Source organism: Peromyscus californicus, unplaced genomic scaffold (genome assembly GCF_007827085.1).
Source record: "Peromyscus californicus insignis strain IS unplaced genomic scaffold, ASM782708v3 Scaffold_4__1_contigs__length_199733344, whole genome shotgun sequence".
Taxonomy (NCBI): domain Eukaryota; kingdom Metazoa; phylum Chordata; class Mammalia; order Rodentia; family Cricetidae; genus Peromyscus; species Peromyscus californicus.
In genome coordinates, this window is record NW_026294562.1 from 187,547,707 (window position 1) to 187,563,130 (window position 15,424).

At 47.0% G+C, this 15,424-nt stretch overlaps 1 protein-coding gene across 1 annotated transcript; it reads left to right on the forward strand.

Moving 5' to 3' along the window:
* Positions 1 to 1,679: 1,679 nt before the first annotated feature.
* LOC128124217 (cationic amino acid transporter 3-like) lies at positions 1,680 to 13,840 on the forward strand. Its single transcript, XM_052760398.1, has 11 exons — positions 1,680 to 2,052; positions 3,703 to 3,861; positions 4,873 to 5,050; positions 6,796 to 6,908; positions 7,074 to 7,296; positions 7,431 to 7,570; positions 7,669 to 7,771; positions 7,897 to 8,227; positions 8,258 to 8,419; positions 9,839 to 9,947; positions 10,110 to 13,840. Exons 1-11 carry the CDS (start codon positions 1,680 to 1,682, stop codon positions 10,235 to 10,237), a joined length of 2,019 nt encoding a protein of 672 aa, XP_052616358.1. The 3' UTR covers positions 10,238 to 13,840.
* Positions 13,841 to 15,424: the final 1,584 nt, after the last annotated feature.

Below are 15,424 nucleotides of genomic sequence, written 5' to 3' on the forward strand. Positions count from 1 at the left end.
GTTGAAAAAAATTAGGCTGGGCATGATACTCTGCAGTAGAGCACGTACTTTGCGTTTGTGAGACTCAGAGCTGGTTCCCCAGGATTGTAAAAAACAACAGTTGTAATGAAAGTATCTAAGTGGGTAGGCTCTGCAAACAGCCGTTTTCTGTGAGAGACTAGCATTTATGGATTTTGGTATCTGCAGAGGGTCCTGGAAACGATTCCTTGGGACACTGAGGTACGACTAGGTATGGTGAGTAGTTTATCATAGCCAGTGATGTTGTGTGGCTGGCTTTGGTGCCACTGGTAGAAGTGGACTGAGTTGACCACAACTCTGTGCCGTTAAAACTGGCCACATGCTGGGCAGTGGTGGCACACACCTTTAATCCCAGCACTTGGGAGGCAGAGACAGGTGGATCTCTGAGTTTGAGGCCAGCCTGGTCTACAGAGTGAGTTCCAGGACATCCAGGACTACACAGAAAAACCCTGTCTTGGAAAAAAAAAAAAAAAAGAATTCCCCTCCCCAAACCCCCAAAAAACCAAACCCACAAAACAACAACAAAAAGAACAACAGGAAAACTCCTGACCCACCATCCAGAATGATGGGATTAGTGGTATGAGTCATCATTCTGGAATTCAACCCTCTTGCTACCTCACTGCCTGAAACTGTCTTGTGAACAGTTTATCTAAACTTCAAGGTTCACCTGTAAGCCCAGGTGCAATCAAAATCATTCCTTTTTAAAGATCTCATTTTTAGGTTGGGCAGAGGCAGGTGGAACTCTGAGTCTGAGGCCAGCCTGGTCTACAGAGCGAGTTCCAGGACACCCAGAGGCAGACAGATTTGATCTCAACAGGCTGAGACTGCTTTATTGGAACAGTGAGGGGTCTCAACCTTTCAACCTTACTGCAGGATGAAGATCGAGTGCACTTACAGGGGTTGGGTGACAGATACACAGCTACCAGGAAGTTACAGCTAATTTATTTATTTATTCATTCATTTATTTTTATTTAGTTTTTTTTTGAGACAGGGCTTCTCTGTGTAACAGCTCTGGCTGTTCAGGAACTCACTTTGTAGACCAGGCTGGCCTCAAACTCACAGAGATCTGCCTGCCTCTGCCTCTTAGAGTGCTGGGATTAAAGGTAGCACCACCTTGCCTAGCTAAGTTATAGCTTTTTTTTTGTGGTTTGACTTGGAAGCAGAGTGGGTTGTTTTTGAAGAGCATTGGTGGAATTTTAATTTATGTTTGAAGACACATGGCTTTATTATTATTATTACTGTTATTATTTTGTTCTGTTTAGTTTTGTTTTTCTTTTTCTTTTTTTTTTTTTTTTTTTGGTTTTTCGAGATGGGGTTTCTCTGTGTAGCTTTGCACCTTTCCTGGAACTCACTCTGTAGACCGGGCTGGCCTCGAACTCACCAAGATCCACCTGCCTCCCGAGTGCTGGGATTGAAGGTGTGCGCCACCACCGTCAGGCCAGTTTTGTTTTTCCTGAGGCAGGGTTTCACTAGGTAGCTCTGGCTGTTCTGGGACTCACTATGTAGACCATAGTGGTCTTGAACTCTCAGAGATCTGCCCGCCTCTGCATCCTAAATGCTAGGATTAAAGGAGTGGGCTACCACACCCTGTCAGGTGATCATTCTTGATATTTCATCTCGTTTTTCCAGCAGAGTTTGGATCCCTCCACCAGGCACCTAGGATGGTGTGGCAGAATGTCCATCACTTTGGCCAGAAGTTGGTACGCCGGCGGCCCCTGACAGCAAATGAACAGTCTGAGTCGCCCTTGTCCAGATGCCTGTCCACTTTGGACCTGGTGTTCTTGGGTGTGGGCAGCACCTTGGGAGCAGGCGTGTACGTCCTGGCTGGGGAGGTAGCCAGAGAGAAAGCTGGACCATCTATCATTATCTGCTTCTTAGTGGCTGCCCTGTCTTCTGTGCTGTCTGGACTCTGTTATGCAGAGTTTGGGGCCAGGGTGCCGTGTTCGGGTTCGGCATACCTCTACAGCTATGTCACAGTGGGCCAGCTGTTGGCTTTCATCACTGGCTGGAACCTCATTCTCTCCTACATCATTGGTGAGTAGGTGTAGGGTCTTCCAGTGGGTGTGGGGATGAGGCGGAGAGGGGTGGGCAAAGTGGGTTTTTACCCTTATTCACAAGCATTGTCACTTGGGTGGTGGGACTTGGGTAGTGTAGGACCCCAGATGCCATTCTCTCTTTTTTGCTGCTTCCTTAAGGATTAATCTGAAAGAAATGATCTGTAGAGTGAATGGCCAGATTTCCTTTTGTTTGAGACAGTCTCACTATGGAGATCAGGATGTCCTCAAACTTGTGGAGATACTCCTAGCCTTGCCTCCCCAGCACTAGGCATATAGGTGTGAGACCCACCATGCCTTACAGGAGTTCTGGTTTTATTTTTATGGATGCAGGGTCTCATGTAGCCCAGACTCACTTTGCCATATAGCATAAGACAGCTTTGAATCCCAGATATACCTGCTTCTACATACCAAGTGCTGGGATTATAGGCATGTGCCACTTGGCCTAGCCTGGTCCCCCATCACTTCTTTCCTTTTCTGTTTTTAAGGTTTATTTTATTTTTAATTATGTATATGTGTGTACATGGGAGTGCAGATGTTTGCAAAGGCCGGAGGCATTGGTCCTCTGGAGCAGGAGTTACAGGTCACTTGATATGGATACTGGAAACCGATCTCAGGTCTTATGGAAGAGCGATGCACTCTTAATCAATCCCTCAGCAACCTCTCCAACCACATCTGCTTTGAGATAGGGTTTCATTATATATATCTCTCGCCCTGGCTGACCTGGAACTCACTAAGTAGATTAAGATGACCTTGAACTCAGAGTTTCCCTGTCTCTGCCTTCTGAATGCTAGGACTAAAAGGGTGCACCTCCATGCCTGGCTTTTTCTTTTTGTCAAGGTTTCATGTAGGTTGGCCTTGAACTTCCTGTGTAGTAACTGAGGATGACCTTGAACTCCTGATCCTCCAGCATCTACCTCCTAAAAGTTGGGATTACGGGCAGTGATGGTGCAGGCCTTTAATCCCAGCACTTGGGAGGCAGAGCCAGGCAGATCTCTGCGAGTTCAAGGCCAGCCTGTTCTACAGAGCAAGATCCGGGACAGGCACCAAAACTACACAGAGAAATCCTGTCACAAAACAAAACAAAAACCAAACAAACAAACAAAAAGTTGGGAATCACAGGCATAGTCACTACACTCAGCCTGCCAGGAATTCTTTGTGGTGTGTGTGTGTGTGTGTGTGTGTGTGTGTGTGTGTGTGTTGGTGACAGGGTTTCTCTGTGTGGCCCTGGCTGTCAGGGAACTCTCTCTACACACTAGCCTTTCTTGTTCCTGAGTACTGGGATTAATGGCCTGCAGGCTGGGCTAGGAATTCTTTGTATATGCCAGGCGGATAAAATTTTACCTGCTCTTCATCATTTTGGAGTGTTTATCTGTTACGTTGTTGAAAATTTCCTAGACCACCATTTTGCAGTGCTGGGGCTCAAACCCAGGGCCTTGTGTGTGCTAGGCAAGTACTCTGCCACCTAGCTAAATGCCTCACCCAAGAAACTCTTTTGAGGTTATGTATCTTTCCTGTTTTTCACCCCCCCCCCCCCAACAGTGATTGAGATTAGGTATTTCTCTCTCTCTTTCTGTATGCTAAGGGTTCACTTTCTGCTTGTAAATGAAGGCTCCTCTTCTTCCTGCAGGTGCAGCCAGTGTGGCCCGGGCCTGGAGCGCAGCTTTTGACAGTCTTGTAGGGAACCGCATCTCCCAAGCCTTGCAGCATGCCATCCCCATGCAAGTGCCCAGCTTCTTGGCCGAGTATCCAGACTTTTTTGCACTTGGTCTGGTTTTGCTCCTCACTGGTGAGACAGGCTGGAGAGGGGCTGTGAGCGTCTGTGGGAGGATGGTGGCTGGCGGAAGTTGTGAGATGCAAGGCACAGGAGGGCAGTGAGGCAAGGGCTTCCCCTGTACTGGGAGCTGTGGGTAGTAGGAGGCTGGGTAACAGCATGCCTAGCTTTCAACCACTGGATGTATGAGGTATACCCTTCCTCCGCCTCAATCTTCTGCTGAGACCCACCAACATAGAATTAGCTTCACTTCTGTAATTACATTTATTTATGTGTATGCATGTGGGTGCATGCATATGGAGGTCACGGGTCAAACTGTGGATGAGATGGCTCTCTCCACCATTTAAAGGCCTGGAGACAGAACTCAGGTTGCCAGTCATCTTGGCAAGACTTTTTATTTTTTATTTATTTTATTTTATTTATTTTTTATTTTTTGGGTTTTTGAGACAGGGTTTCTCTGTGTAGACAGGGTTTCTCTGTGTAGCTTTGCGCCTTTCCTGGAACTCACTTGGTAGTCCAGGCTGGCCTCGAACTCACAGAGATCCGCCTGCCTCTGTCTCCCGAGTGCCGGGATGAAAGGCTTGTGCCACCACCGCCCGGTGGCAAGGCTTTTTACCCGATAAGCCATCTCGCAAGCCTTTCTGCTGTATGAAGACCAAATTAAAAAAAAAAAAAAAAAAAAAAAGGATTTACTTATTTCATGTGTCTGCGTTTTGCCTGCATGTAATATCTGCCAAGTATCTGCCTGGTGGCATGGTGCTGGTGATGGAGGCATCGCACTCCCCGACACAGGCGTTATGGATAGTGGTCAGTCACCATATGAGTACCTCTGCAAGAGCAGCTGTTACTCTTAAGCCATGAACCATCTCTCCGGCCTGAGATTTTGATTTTGACCCACGCTCTTTCTTCCTGGGTAGCCGGGTTGGTGAAACTCTTAACTCCACCACTTGTGTGCTGGTAGTCCAGGTGTGTGCCACGGCAGCCGCCTTAGGATTTCTTTTCACCGCCTCCTCCGCGTTCCTGCAGGAATCCTGGCCCTGGGAGCGCGGGAGTCAGCCCTGGTCACCAGAGTGTTCACAGGAGTGAATCTCCTGGTGCTGTGCTTTGTCTCCCTCTCCGGCTTCGTGAAGGGCAGTCTACACAACTGGCAGCTCACGGAGGAGGACTACAAGCTGGCGGCGCTGGGGCCCAACGGCACTGACAGGTCAGCGCCCCCCAGGACACAGCTAGCTCAAGCCAGGACCGTGTGGGGAGTATGGGGTCTGGCTAGTGGGTCCGAATGAGGCACATAGCAGCCCAGAACTGTGGGCCAACAAAGGGGTACAGTGAATTGCCTATAACTCATTTTACTTACTTATTTATTTAATTACACTCATATTCATTAATTACACGCATGATATTAATTACATTCGTGGTATTCATTGATTACATTTGTAGTATTTATTCAATAATTATATTTATGATATTCATTAATTACATTAATTGTATTGATTATTACATTCATGATATTATGTCCTGATATTACTGTCTGTTTGTGGGGCTTTTCCATCACATAAAACAGAAATTCTGGCCGGGCGGTGGTGGCGCACGCCTTTAATCCCAGCACTCGGGAGGCAGAGCCAGGTGGATCTCTGTGAGTTCAAGGCCAGCCTCGTCTACAGAGGGAGTTCCAGGAAAGGCACAAAGCCACACAGAGAAACCCTGTCTCCAAAAACCAAAAACCAAAAACACAACAACAACAAAAAAACCAAAACAGAAATTCTGTACTTAGGAAATCATTGCTCTATATTACTTTCTTCTTTACCTTGGGATAACGTCTAATCTCTCTGTCTCTATGAATTTGTATATTCTATATATTTCATGTAATACAATTCTATAGTATTTGTCCTTTTTTTTGAATGTAAAAACATTTTATATACAGATGCAGGAGAAATAATACACAGATAGCTTGAACATAAAAACAGGTTCCTATTCTTCTGTATCCCAGAATCTAATCAATATTTATATGTATAATTCAGCTACTATTTGGCTTTAAAGGGCTTATTGGGAAATGTTATCATTTTTACTATTTTCTACAGAGAAAATATTTTCCAGTTTCAAATAACCCTGGACTTTTGAATTATTATTATTATTATTTTTTGTTATTTGTTTTTCGAGACAGGGTTTCTCTGTGTATTATTGTTTTTAAAGACTTGTTTATTTTACATTTTGTTTTTTTCAAGACAGAGTCTCACTATGTAGCTCTAGCCATTGTGGATCTCCCTATGTAGATCAGGCTGGCCTTGAACTCACGGAGATTCACTGGCCTCTGCCTCCCAAGTGCTGGGGTTAAAGGCGTGTGCCACTATGCCTGGCAATGTTTCGTATTTGTGTATGAGTGATGGCTGAATATCTATGTACATGCACCGTGTGCATGCCTGGTGCCCATGGAGGCCAGAAGAGGGCCTTGGATCCCTTATAACTGGAGTCAAACATGGAGGTGAACTACCGTATGGGTGCTAGGAATTGAACCCAGGTCCTCTGGAAGAGCAGCCAGTGCTCTAAGCTGCTGAGTCATCCCTCTAGTCGTCCCCTTTACAGTGTTTTTCAAGTCAGGTATCATGGACTCCAGCCTGGCATCCAACTCACTATGTAATTGCTTCCACTTGCCAAGTGCCAGGATTACACACGCACTATGCAGTGTTGGGACCAAAGCAGAGCCTCATGTATGCTAAGCACGCACTCTACCAACTCGGTTACACCTTGGCATCCCTTGTCCAGGTCCTCGCTGCTTTTGTTTTTTTTAGACAAAGTCTTGCTATGTAGCCCAGGCTGGCTCTGAGGTATGTGGTCAGAGTTGGCTGTGAACCCATGATCCTTCAGCGCCCAGTTCCTGAGTTCTGGGATTTTAGGCATGCGCCACCACGCCGTTTCCCTGCAGTGTTTTCCTCCTTTCTTCTCTTGCTACAGCTTGGGTCCTCTGGGCTCTGGAGGGTTCGTGCCTTTTGGTTTGAACGGGATTCTCCGTGGTGCAGCAACATGCTTCTTCGCCTTCATTGGTTTCGACTGTATTGCGACCACAGGTGTGGTAGCCCCTCTGTCCTATCAAAAGCATGGTCATGGTTTGGACTACCCTTGGACACAGGGCTGGTGGAGGTTCAGCCTGCTTTTGGGAGCATGGGAGGGGGAGAGGGTTTGTGTGGTGGCCTGCGAATGTTTCTGACTCAAGGTCTGTTTCGTCCCTGCAGGGGAAGAGGTCCGCTGCCCCCAGCGCGCCATCCCACTGGGCATCGTGACCTCACTCTTTGTTTGCTTTCTGATGTACTTTGGTGTTTCCGCGGCACTCACCCTCATGATGCCCTACTATCAAATTCACACCGACAGTCCCTTGCCCCAGGCATTTATCCACGTTGGATGGGGTCCTGCTCAGTATGCAGTGGCTGTGGGAACATTATGTGCTCTTTCATCCAGGTTGGTAGCAAAGGTTTCTCTCTGGAGTCTCATCTGTCCCTGCCCCTGAAAAGGAGAGAAAAGAGGGAGGGGAAATGTCTAAAGGAGCAGGGCCTGCCTATTGTCACTATCAAGAGTCTCCTTTTCCCTTATAGCCTCATAGGTGCCATTTTCCCCGTGCCTCGGGTGGTCTATTCCATGGCAGAAGATGGGCTCCTGTTCCGGAGACTCGCCCGTGTTCATCCTCGAACACACACCCCTGTCCTAGCCACTGTCCTTTGTGGAATTATCGCAGGTAGACAACCAGCTTTATCAATTTCATCAGCTTGGCTGTGTCTACGAGGTAACACTCCTCATAGTTTCTACACCAATTTTTCCTTCTTATCACTTTAGCGCTTATGGCTTTCCTTGTTGAGCTCAGCGACCTGGTGGACCTCACATCCATAGGAACCCTGCTCTCCTATTCCTTGGTGGCCTTCTCTGTTCTGGTCCTCAGGTGAGACTCCTTCACACTTTGGCTGAGGGTTACGGGGCCATGAAGACGGCCGGATGCTTTTCGTGGCTGTCTGTTGGATGCATGGGGGCAGCTGGTCATGTTCCCACACTATCTCACTCATTCAGGTACCAGCCAGACCAGAACTTAAACTCTTGTAAGAAGGAGAAATCTGAGAGGGGAGCTGTTGAGATGGAGCTGGCTCTTAAATTTTCTTCATCCACGGAGCCTGTTTCCGCAGCAAGGACTCCAGGAATTGCAAGGAGCCTCTGGATCCCCACGGACACCATCCCAACACTGAGATCGGGCCAGATTGTCTACAGATGTGCCTCCCTGCTTGGTGAGTGCCAGGACTTTCCCCTTGGGCATTTGGAAGATGACAGCATGTGGGGGATCTCATTAGCAGAGGGGGAGACACAGTACAGACAGATTTGGTGGGATGTGGCCCAGGGTCCTGATGTGCTTCTCCCAAATTGATTTTCAGCCCTTCTTCTGAAGTTCCTGTGCCTGGTCCTGGCCCAGTGGCCTGGACAGCTCTTCTCTGGAGACCCAGTTTTGATAGCTGTGGCTGTTTCATTGTTGCTTCTCATTGTCGGAGTGGTCCTTGTCATCTGGAGACAGCCTCAGAGCACCACTCCTCTCCACTTCAAGGTGGGTGACTTACTTTTCTCAGGGAAGCCACCCTGAGAGATGGTCACGCCCGACTTACGGTCTAAGCATGTTTTACATCACCAGGGAAGGAAGGGGTGGGGAACTGATAAAACCAACGGACAGGCAGGGCATGGTGGTCCTTGTCTTTAATCCCTGCCCCAAGACAGGGTTTCTCTGTGTAGTCCTAGTCTTAGCTCACAGAGATCCACCACCTCTGCCTCCCTGAGGGCTGGGGTTAAAGGAGTACACCACCATTTTCTGGCTGGAATCTCTGATTTTGAGGCCGGCTTGGTCAGGTCAGCAAGGGCAACATAGTGATAACCTGTCTCAGAAACAACCAATCCAATAAACAAGCCCCTCCCAATACACCAATGGACAGAGCCAGATGTCACCATGGATGTATGATCCCAGATACTCAGGAGGCCGAGGCAGGAGGATCACACCTTAAAGTCCAGCATAGGCTGCAGCAACTTCTAGGCCAGCTCAGGCAATTTAGTGAAATTCTGTCTCAAAATAAAAATAATGCAGATATGTTGGTACATGTTTATACTTTCAATCCTAGGGAAGCAGAAGGAGGAAGATCAGGTGTTCAAATGAGTTTGAGATTGACCAGGCTTAGCTGCATGAGGCCCTGTCTCAAACAATCAGCCAACCAACCAACCAACCAAAAATAAAACAGTCCCCTTCAAACCCCCTCCCCCCAAACAAGAACAAAATCACCACCACCCCCCCAACCCAAACAAACTAAACCAAAAATCTAACAAAACCCAAAGTGCGTTTCACTCCCAAGTCTGGGAGAGTTAGGTAACTCAGTGGCAGAGCACTTGCTTAATGTGCATGAGGATCTGGATATAATCCCCAGTACTGGAAAAAAGGGCTATGAGAATGTAGTCAGCTGGTGAGCTTAGAATGCCTGAAGACTCGGGCATAATCCCAGCACAGCAAAAACCAGGAGAGGTGGTGTATAACAGTAATTCCAGCACAGGGGAGAAGTTCAGGTCAAGGTCAGCCTGTGATATTTGAGACCCCATGTCCATGAAAGAAGAAATCTGCTCTCAGGTGTGGTGGCATATATCTTTAATCCCAGTGCTTGGGAGGCAGAGGCAGGTAGATCTCCGAATTTGAGGCTAGCCTGGTGTACAGAGCAAGTTCCAGGACAGCCAGAGCTACACAGAGAAGCCCTCTCTTGAGAAAACAAACCAAACCAACCAACTAAACATGAAAAGAAGCCATTTGCTCACAACTCCCAGCCCAGTGCTTCTGTGCTCAGTTCCTGTCCCTCCTAGTACATCCCATGTGGTCTCTGGTATGAGTAGGCACTGACCACAGAGCCTAGATAGGGGCTGGATCTTCAGCTCTGGGGGGAGAGGGCTCAGGCAGGTGTCTGTGCACACAAGTGCTCACAGGCTGTGCTCACAGGTTCCAGCACTGCCCGTGCTCCCTGTGCTGAGTGTCTTTGTGAATGTCTACCTGATGATGCAAATGACTGTCGGGACCTGGATTCGCTTTGGAATCTGGATGGTGATCGGTGAGTGAGTAGCTTACTGGGGAAGAGATTCCTGGTCAACTGGGTTCAACATTCTTCTCATTGCCTCTCTTTCAAACTGTCTGGGGTCACATGGAGAATCCCTGACGGGCATCCTGGTACAGGAGTGACCATTTCCACCTCACCGACTCTGTTCCCTTTTAGGATTTGCTATCTACTTTGGATATGGGATCTGGCACAGCTTGGAAGAGAAGGATGACCAACAGCCAACAGCAACAGCCTCAAGTTCCCAGACTCTCGAGGAACATACTCCCAGTGTTGAATTAGCTTAACTGCAGAAAGACCCTATGGGTGTCTATGTATAGTGGAGAGGCAGTACTGGCCATTGAACTTAGAGCCTTGTGCATCGGAGGCAAGTCCTGTAGGTGTCTTCAGGTTGAGGAAAAGTTTGAATATTTATGGGCTGCAGATGGGACTTTAAAGTTGCTATCTGTGAGCAAATTCCTTAACTTTTTTCCTTTGCACTGAAATGAATCCATGGTTTTATGTATGCTAGGCAAGTGTTCTATCAATGAGCCACAATAAAAATTAGTTATTTAACAGACAATAAAAATTATATATTTGTGAGCAGCATATTACTTATATATTGTAGAATGGCTAAATCAAGCTGATTAGCTCATCTGTTTCCTTTTGGTTTGGATGAGGTCAGTCTTATATGGCCCAATCAGCCTTGAACTTGAGTTTTTTTAAAATTATGATGTTGTTGGGTATTCACCAGAGAAGACTGCTCAGGCATGGATTTAAGCCATTAGAAAGTCTTTATTGGCAACTACACTGGGTTGACCGACTTCATGCAGTTAACAAGAACAGCTAGCTGGAAGCAGAACTACAGAAGTGCAAAAGCAAGATTAGCACATTTAGAGACTTTCCCAGAACTATGGACTTTGAAGGATTAGATCCTTGTTTTCGTTTTTGGCAGGTGGTACTGTCTATGTGCTCTGTTTTACAGCCTGGATGGTACTTCCATCCCATAGTTGTGCTAGTCTGGGGCCCTGTTACATTCCTGACTGGTCTTAGTGAATGAGTCAACTCATGAACTCATTCTGTTCTAGTTTAAGATGTGGGGCCCCAACTGGGGCTGGGTGGGTGGTAGCACACACCTTTAATCCCAGCTCTAGAGAAGCAGGGGCCAACCTGGCCTACAGAGTCAGTTCCAGGACAGCCAAGGCTACACAGAGAAACCCTGTCTCCAAAAAACCAAAAACAAAACAAAAAGGTAGGACCCCTGCTGTTAATCCAATCAGAATGAGAATTAAAGGCCCAGTCAGGGCTGATAGCAGAGAAGTAGACAGGGGGAACCGAGAGAACACAGACTGGTACCAATTATTATCCCAACCATGGCAAGCTTTTTTTTTTTCCTAATGACTCTTGATCATTTAGCATGGAAAAAAGAGATTTTTCCCAAAGCCACACATGGTTTTATTTTTATTTCATGAGAAGTCCAAGCCTCTCCCATTTTGCAGGACCATGTCCGCAAGGGAATCTCACTGTTGTTTTAATTCAGAAATGGAAACTTTAAACACCTCTAGGTCCCAATCAAACAGTCTACTTAGTTTGGAAAATAGCAGAAAGCATCACATTTAGTCAAACCATTAGTACATGCCCACCAAGTAGTCTCAGGGGCTTGGTAATACTGGTATTATCTAGAGGAATTACCCATAAGGCAGAATAGTAGGCATCAGAATTAGGGGAATTGCCTGGGGTAAAGGTTTTGAATATTAGACAATTTCAGCCCCTTGGATGTCCTCTAACATTCATTTGTGCTGTCCCCAGTCACAGTGAGTTTTGTTAGTCAATGGGCTGACAGTCTGGTTGGTTCCTATCCCTGTGTAGTACAGGGAATGGGTATTTAAACATAACCAGAAATCCTGGCTGATTTTTGGCTGGGAATGATTAACTCTATACCCAGGGTCCCTTCCTGAGGCACAGAGATTGATTCTCCAGGTTTTTCCTGTTTTCCAAAGTCCAGAATCTTTTTTTGTCTGTTTGTTTGTTTTTCAAGGCAGGGGTTTCTCTGTGTAACAGCTCTGGCTGTCCTGGAACTCACTTTGTAGACCAGTCACAAATGTGTCCGCCTTTACCTCCCAAGTGCTGGGATTAAAGGCGTGCACCACCACAGCCCAGCAGGCCAGAAGCTTTTAAAGGAAGTTTTCAGGTGTCAGTTTTACAACCCTATTGTTTTTTTTTTTTAAAAACGTATTAATTATTCTCTCATATATTACATCTGGACCACAGTTTCCCCTTCTCTCTCCTCCACATCCACTCCTCCATTTCCCTTCAGAAGTGAGCAGGCCTCCTAGGGATATCAACTGAACACAGTTACAGTAAGACTAGGCTGGATCTCTCAGGTCCAGTGAAGAGCCTGCACGGAGAACTGGAGTGTCCGCAGGGACTTGAGAAAGGAATGGTCAGAGAGTTATGCCAACTGCTGATCTCTGAGTTTGGGAAGCAGTGGGGGAGGTCTTCCAACCATAATCCCACGGGGTAAATCCCTGTCTGTATGGGGTGCAGCAGGCCGAAGCAAAGGAAGGAGACCCATCCATCTCCTTCTGGACTCTAGTGAGAGTTTTGTTAGAGTTTCTTTTAATGTCTTATTTGCTTATTTTTTAAAAACCTGGCCAGAATTCTGACATCTATATGCACAATGTAGTTTTTAATCTCTGTCTAAAGTTGCCAGGCAATGATGGCGCACACCTTCAATCCCAGCACTCAGGAGGCAGAGGCAGGCGGATCTCTGTGAGTTCGAGGCCAACCTGGTCTACAGAGCGAGTTCCAGGATAGCCAGGGCTACACAGAGAAACCCTGTCTTTAATAAACAAACACACAAATTAGAAACAAATCTATGTCTACAGCTTTAGCTATTAATTGAGAGGTTTTGGCTATGAAAGCCTGGTCATTTTTTGGACCCCATTGCTCCGTGGAGGCCAAATCAGGGATCAGCTCCTGGAGGAGCTTTTTAGCTACTCTTTGAACAGTTTCAGTCCTGGTGGGGAATACTTTTTCCCACACTGAAAAGATATCTATAAAAACTAGCAAGTATATGTATCCCCCAGCAAGCCAGATCATGGTGAAGTCAGTTTTCCCTGAGTTCACCAGGGTTTTGGTCTTTCTTTTGGAGCCCTCCCTGGGTAAGGGCTCTCTGTTTTGGATTCACTTGAGCACAAACCTGGCATCAAGCTGGGACATCCCACACTAGGATGTCCAGTCTAGGTAGAGTCTCAGTTCAGATAAGGGGCCTAGTTCTTCACTCTGTGCTGGTTTTTAGAGGCCTTGTTATTTCCACAAACCCTGGTATCCAGAGGCAGCAATATCCCCCTGCACCTAGGGACTCTCGAACCTGTCTCTTAGTCTTTGGAGTTGGGATCTGAAGGATGGCAGCAGTCCTCCTCTGAGACAGGACCCTTCTGTCTCCCTTCAGCTGGTGGCCAAGATAGGTAGCCTTTTTACAAAGTTGAGCTTTCTTAGTCAAGGTCTGTAACTCTTGCAGCAGTCCCTCAGTGGTTCTTTTTATAATCTGTTTTCTCAGGAATGCTCTGGCGGAAGGGTGAGAAGTCTGCAATTAGTGTCTAAAACCTGGGGCAACCTGGTCCAGGTGTATAACCTCCCACTGGGTCTGTCCATTTAAAAGCAAAGATGAGTTGACTCACCTCTGCCAACGGGAGGCTGAAGAATACATCTTTCAGGTCTAAGACAGTGCACACCTGTTTCTCTGGAAGGCTCAGAGTCATGAGAATCAGAGGTCCCAGGTGTCTTCATAGGCAGAAGAGGTGTATTCCAGGGTGACCGTCAAGGCACCAGGATGCCTGTCCCTTCAAGCCAGGCAATATGGACTGCAATCATCCTTTTGTTTCCAGGGCCATTGGGTGTTGTTTAATCTGGATGGAGGTTGAACTGGTTAATTGTACAATTATTGGAGCTTGGTGTTGGACCAGTCCTGGGGGGTTGTAGTCTTCTGACAGAAGGTGAGACACTGAAATTCTGTCGGGTATCTGTACGCCTGTATCATCATCAGAGAAGGTGACGGAGGCTTTTAGTTTATGTGAAAAGTCTTGTTTCAGTCAGTTCTCTGCTGTTAAACATTCTTCAAGTTACCTCCTGAAACTGGGACCTACTTATACCTTTACATTTTTTTAAACTTTTCTAACTTTTTTAATATCTGGGGCCAACTGGGTGACAAAGAGAATCTTTTTAGTAGCTGTCTTTACTCCTTTAAGAAGGACCCAGTGAAAGTTCTTTAAATTCTCCCTGGTCAGTGTTGGACAGAAGGGAAAATCCATTCTGTGCAGATGGTGTTGTCTGTCTGAGATCCCCCTGGCTAGCCCAGGGGCAGGTTTCTGTTTTTTTGTTTTTTTCCCTTACTTTTAAAAGAGAATGGTGGGTTTTATGGATCATTGTTTAAAAAGGAGATAGAAATCATGAAAGAGAAAGGAACTTTCTCTTTTCCCTTTTCTCTGGGCCTGTTCAGGGCAGGCAGGGAGCAGAAGGAATGCTCACTTGGGGGAACTATTTCTCCCTTCCTTGTGTGCATTCCACTTCGATGGTTGGGGCCCCAGGATGAGAGGCGGGGCCTCTCCCCACCCCCACACAGGGGCCAACCCCGACTGTGAGCAGGAGTCCAACAACAAAACAAGCCTGCACTCTTGCTCCTGGAGTGGGAGAGGAGGAGGTTTTTTTTTTTTTTCTTTTTTTGGTTTCTCTGGTGAGCTGCAGAACCATTCCAGTCCCCAACAGGAGGGGGGACAGTTCTTAAGCCAGGTAGGGGGAGGGTCTCACATCAGAGAAAGCCACTGGTCAGTACAGGAAAACAAAATTGACAGAAACACATAGAAACATGCACACACACACACACACACACACACACACACACACACACACACACACCCAGAGTAAAGACAACTAGGGGTGGCCACCACACATTCTGAACAGACAGAGGGATCCAGTGGTGTCTCACATGGACTCTGCATCAGCAGCTGCATCCGCCCTCTCCGGTGTCCAAACAGAAGGCTCCTTAACCAGACTTAACTCTTGAGGTGACAGACCAGGCGACACTCTAACTTGTTTCCTTTTAGTGTGGAGGTGTCAGATCCCCCTGGAGCATTAGGTAGTGATTGATCAAAGGGAGACCTGGGGACCTGGAACGTCTCAGGCTGTGCATTCCCCTAGGAGTCCTCTGACCACCGCACTCTTCTCAGAGCTCCAAGGGGCTCTGAGACCCCCAGTGTCTTTAGGTCTGGTCTCTAGGGTCTTAGTGGGATCTCCAGAAATGTGGTGGGGGCATTCACTGAGAAGATGGCTCACATACGGGTTTAAGCCAATAGAAAGTCTTTGGCTGACTGGTGATCCCACTGAAGCGATGAGCTTTTCTCAGGTTGAGTTGTGTTTTTTTTTTTTTTTTTTTTTTTTTAAGACAGGGTTTCTCTGTGTAGCCTTGGCTGTCCTGGAAAAAAACTCATTCCGTA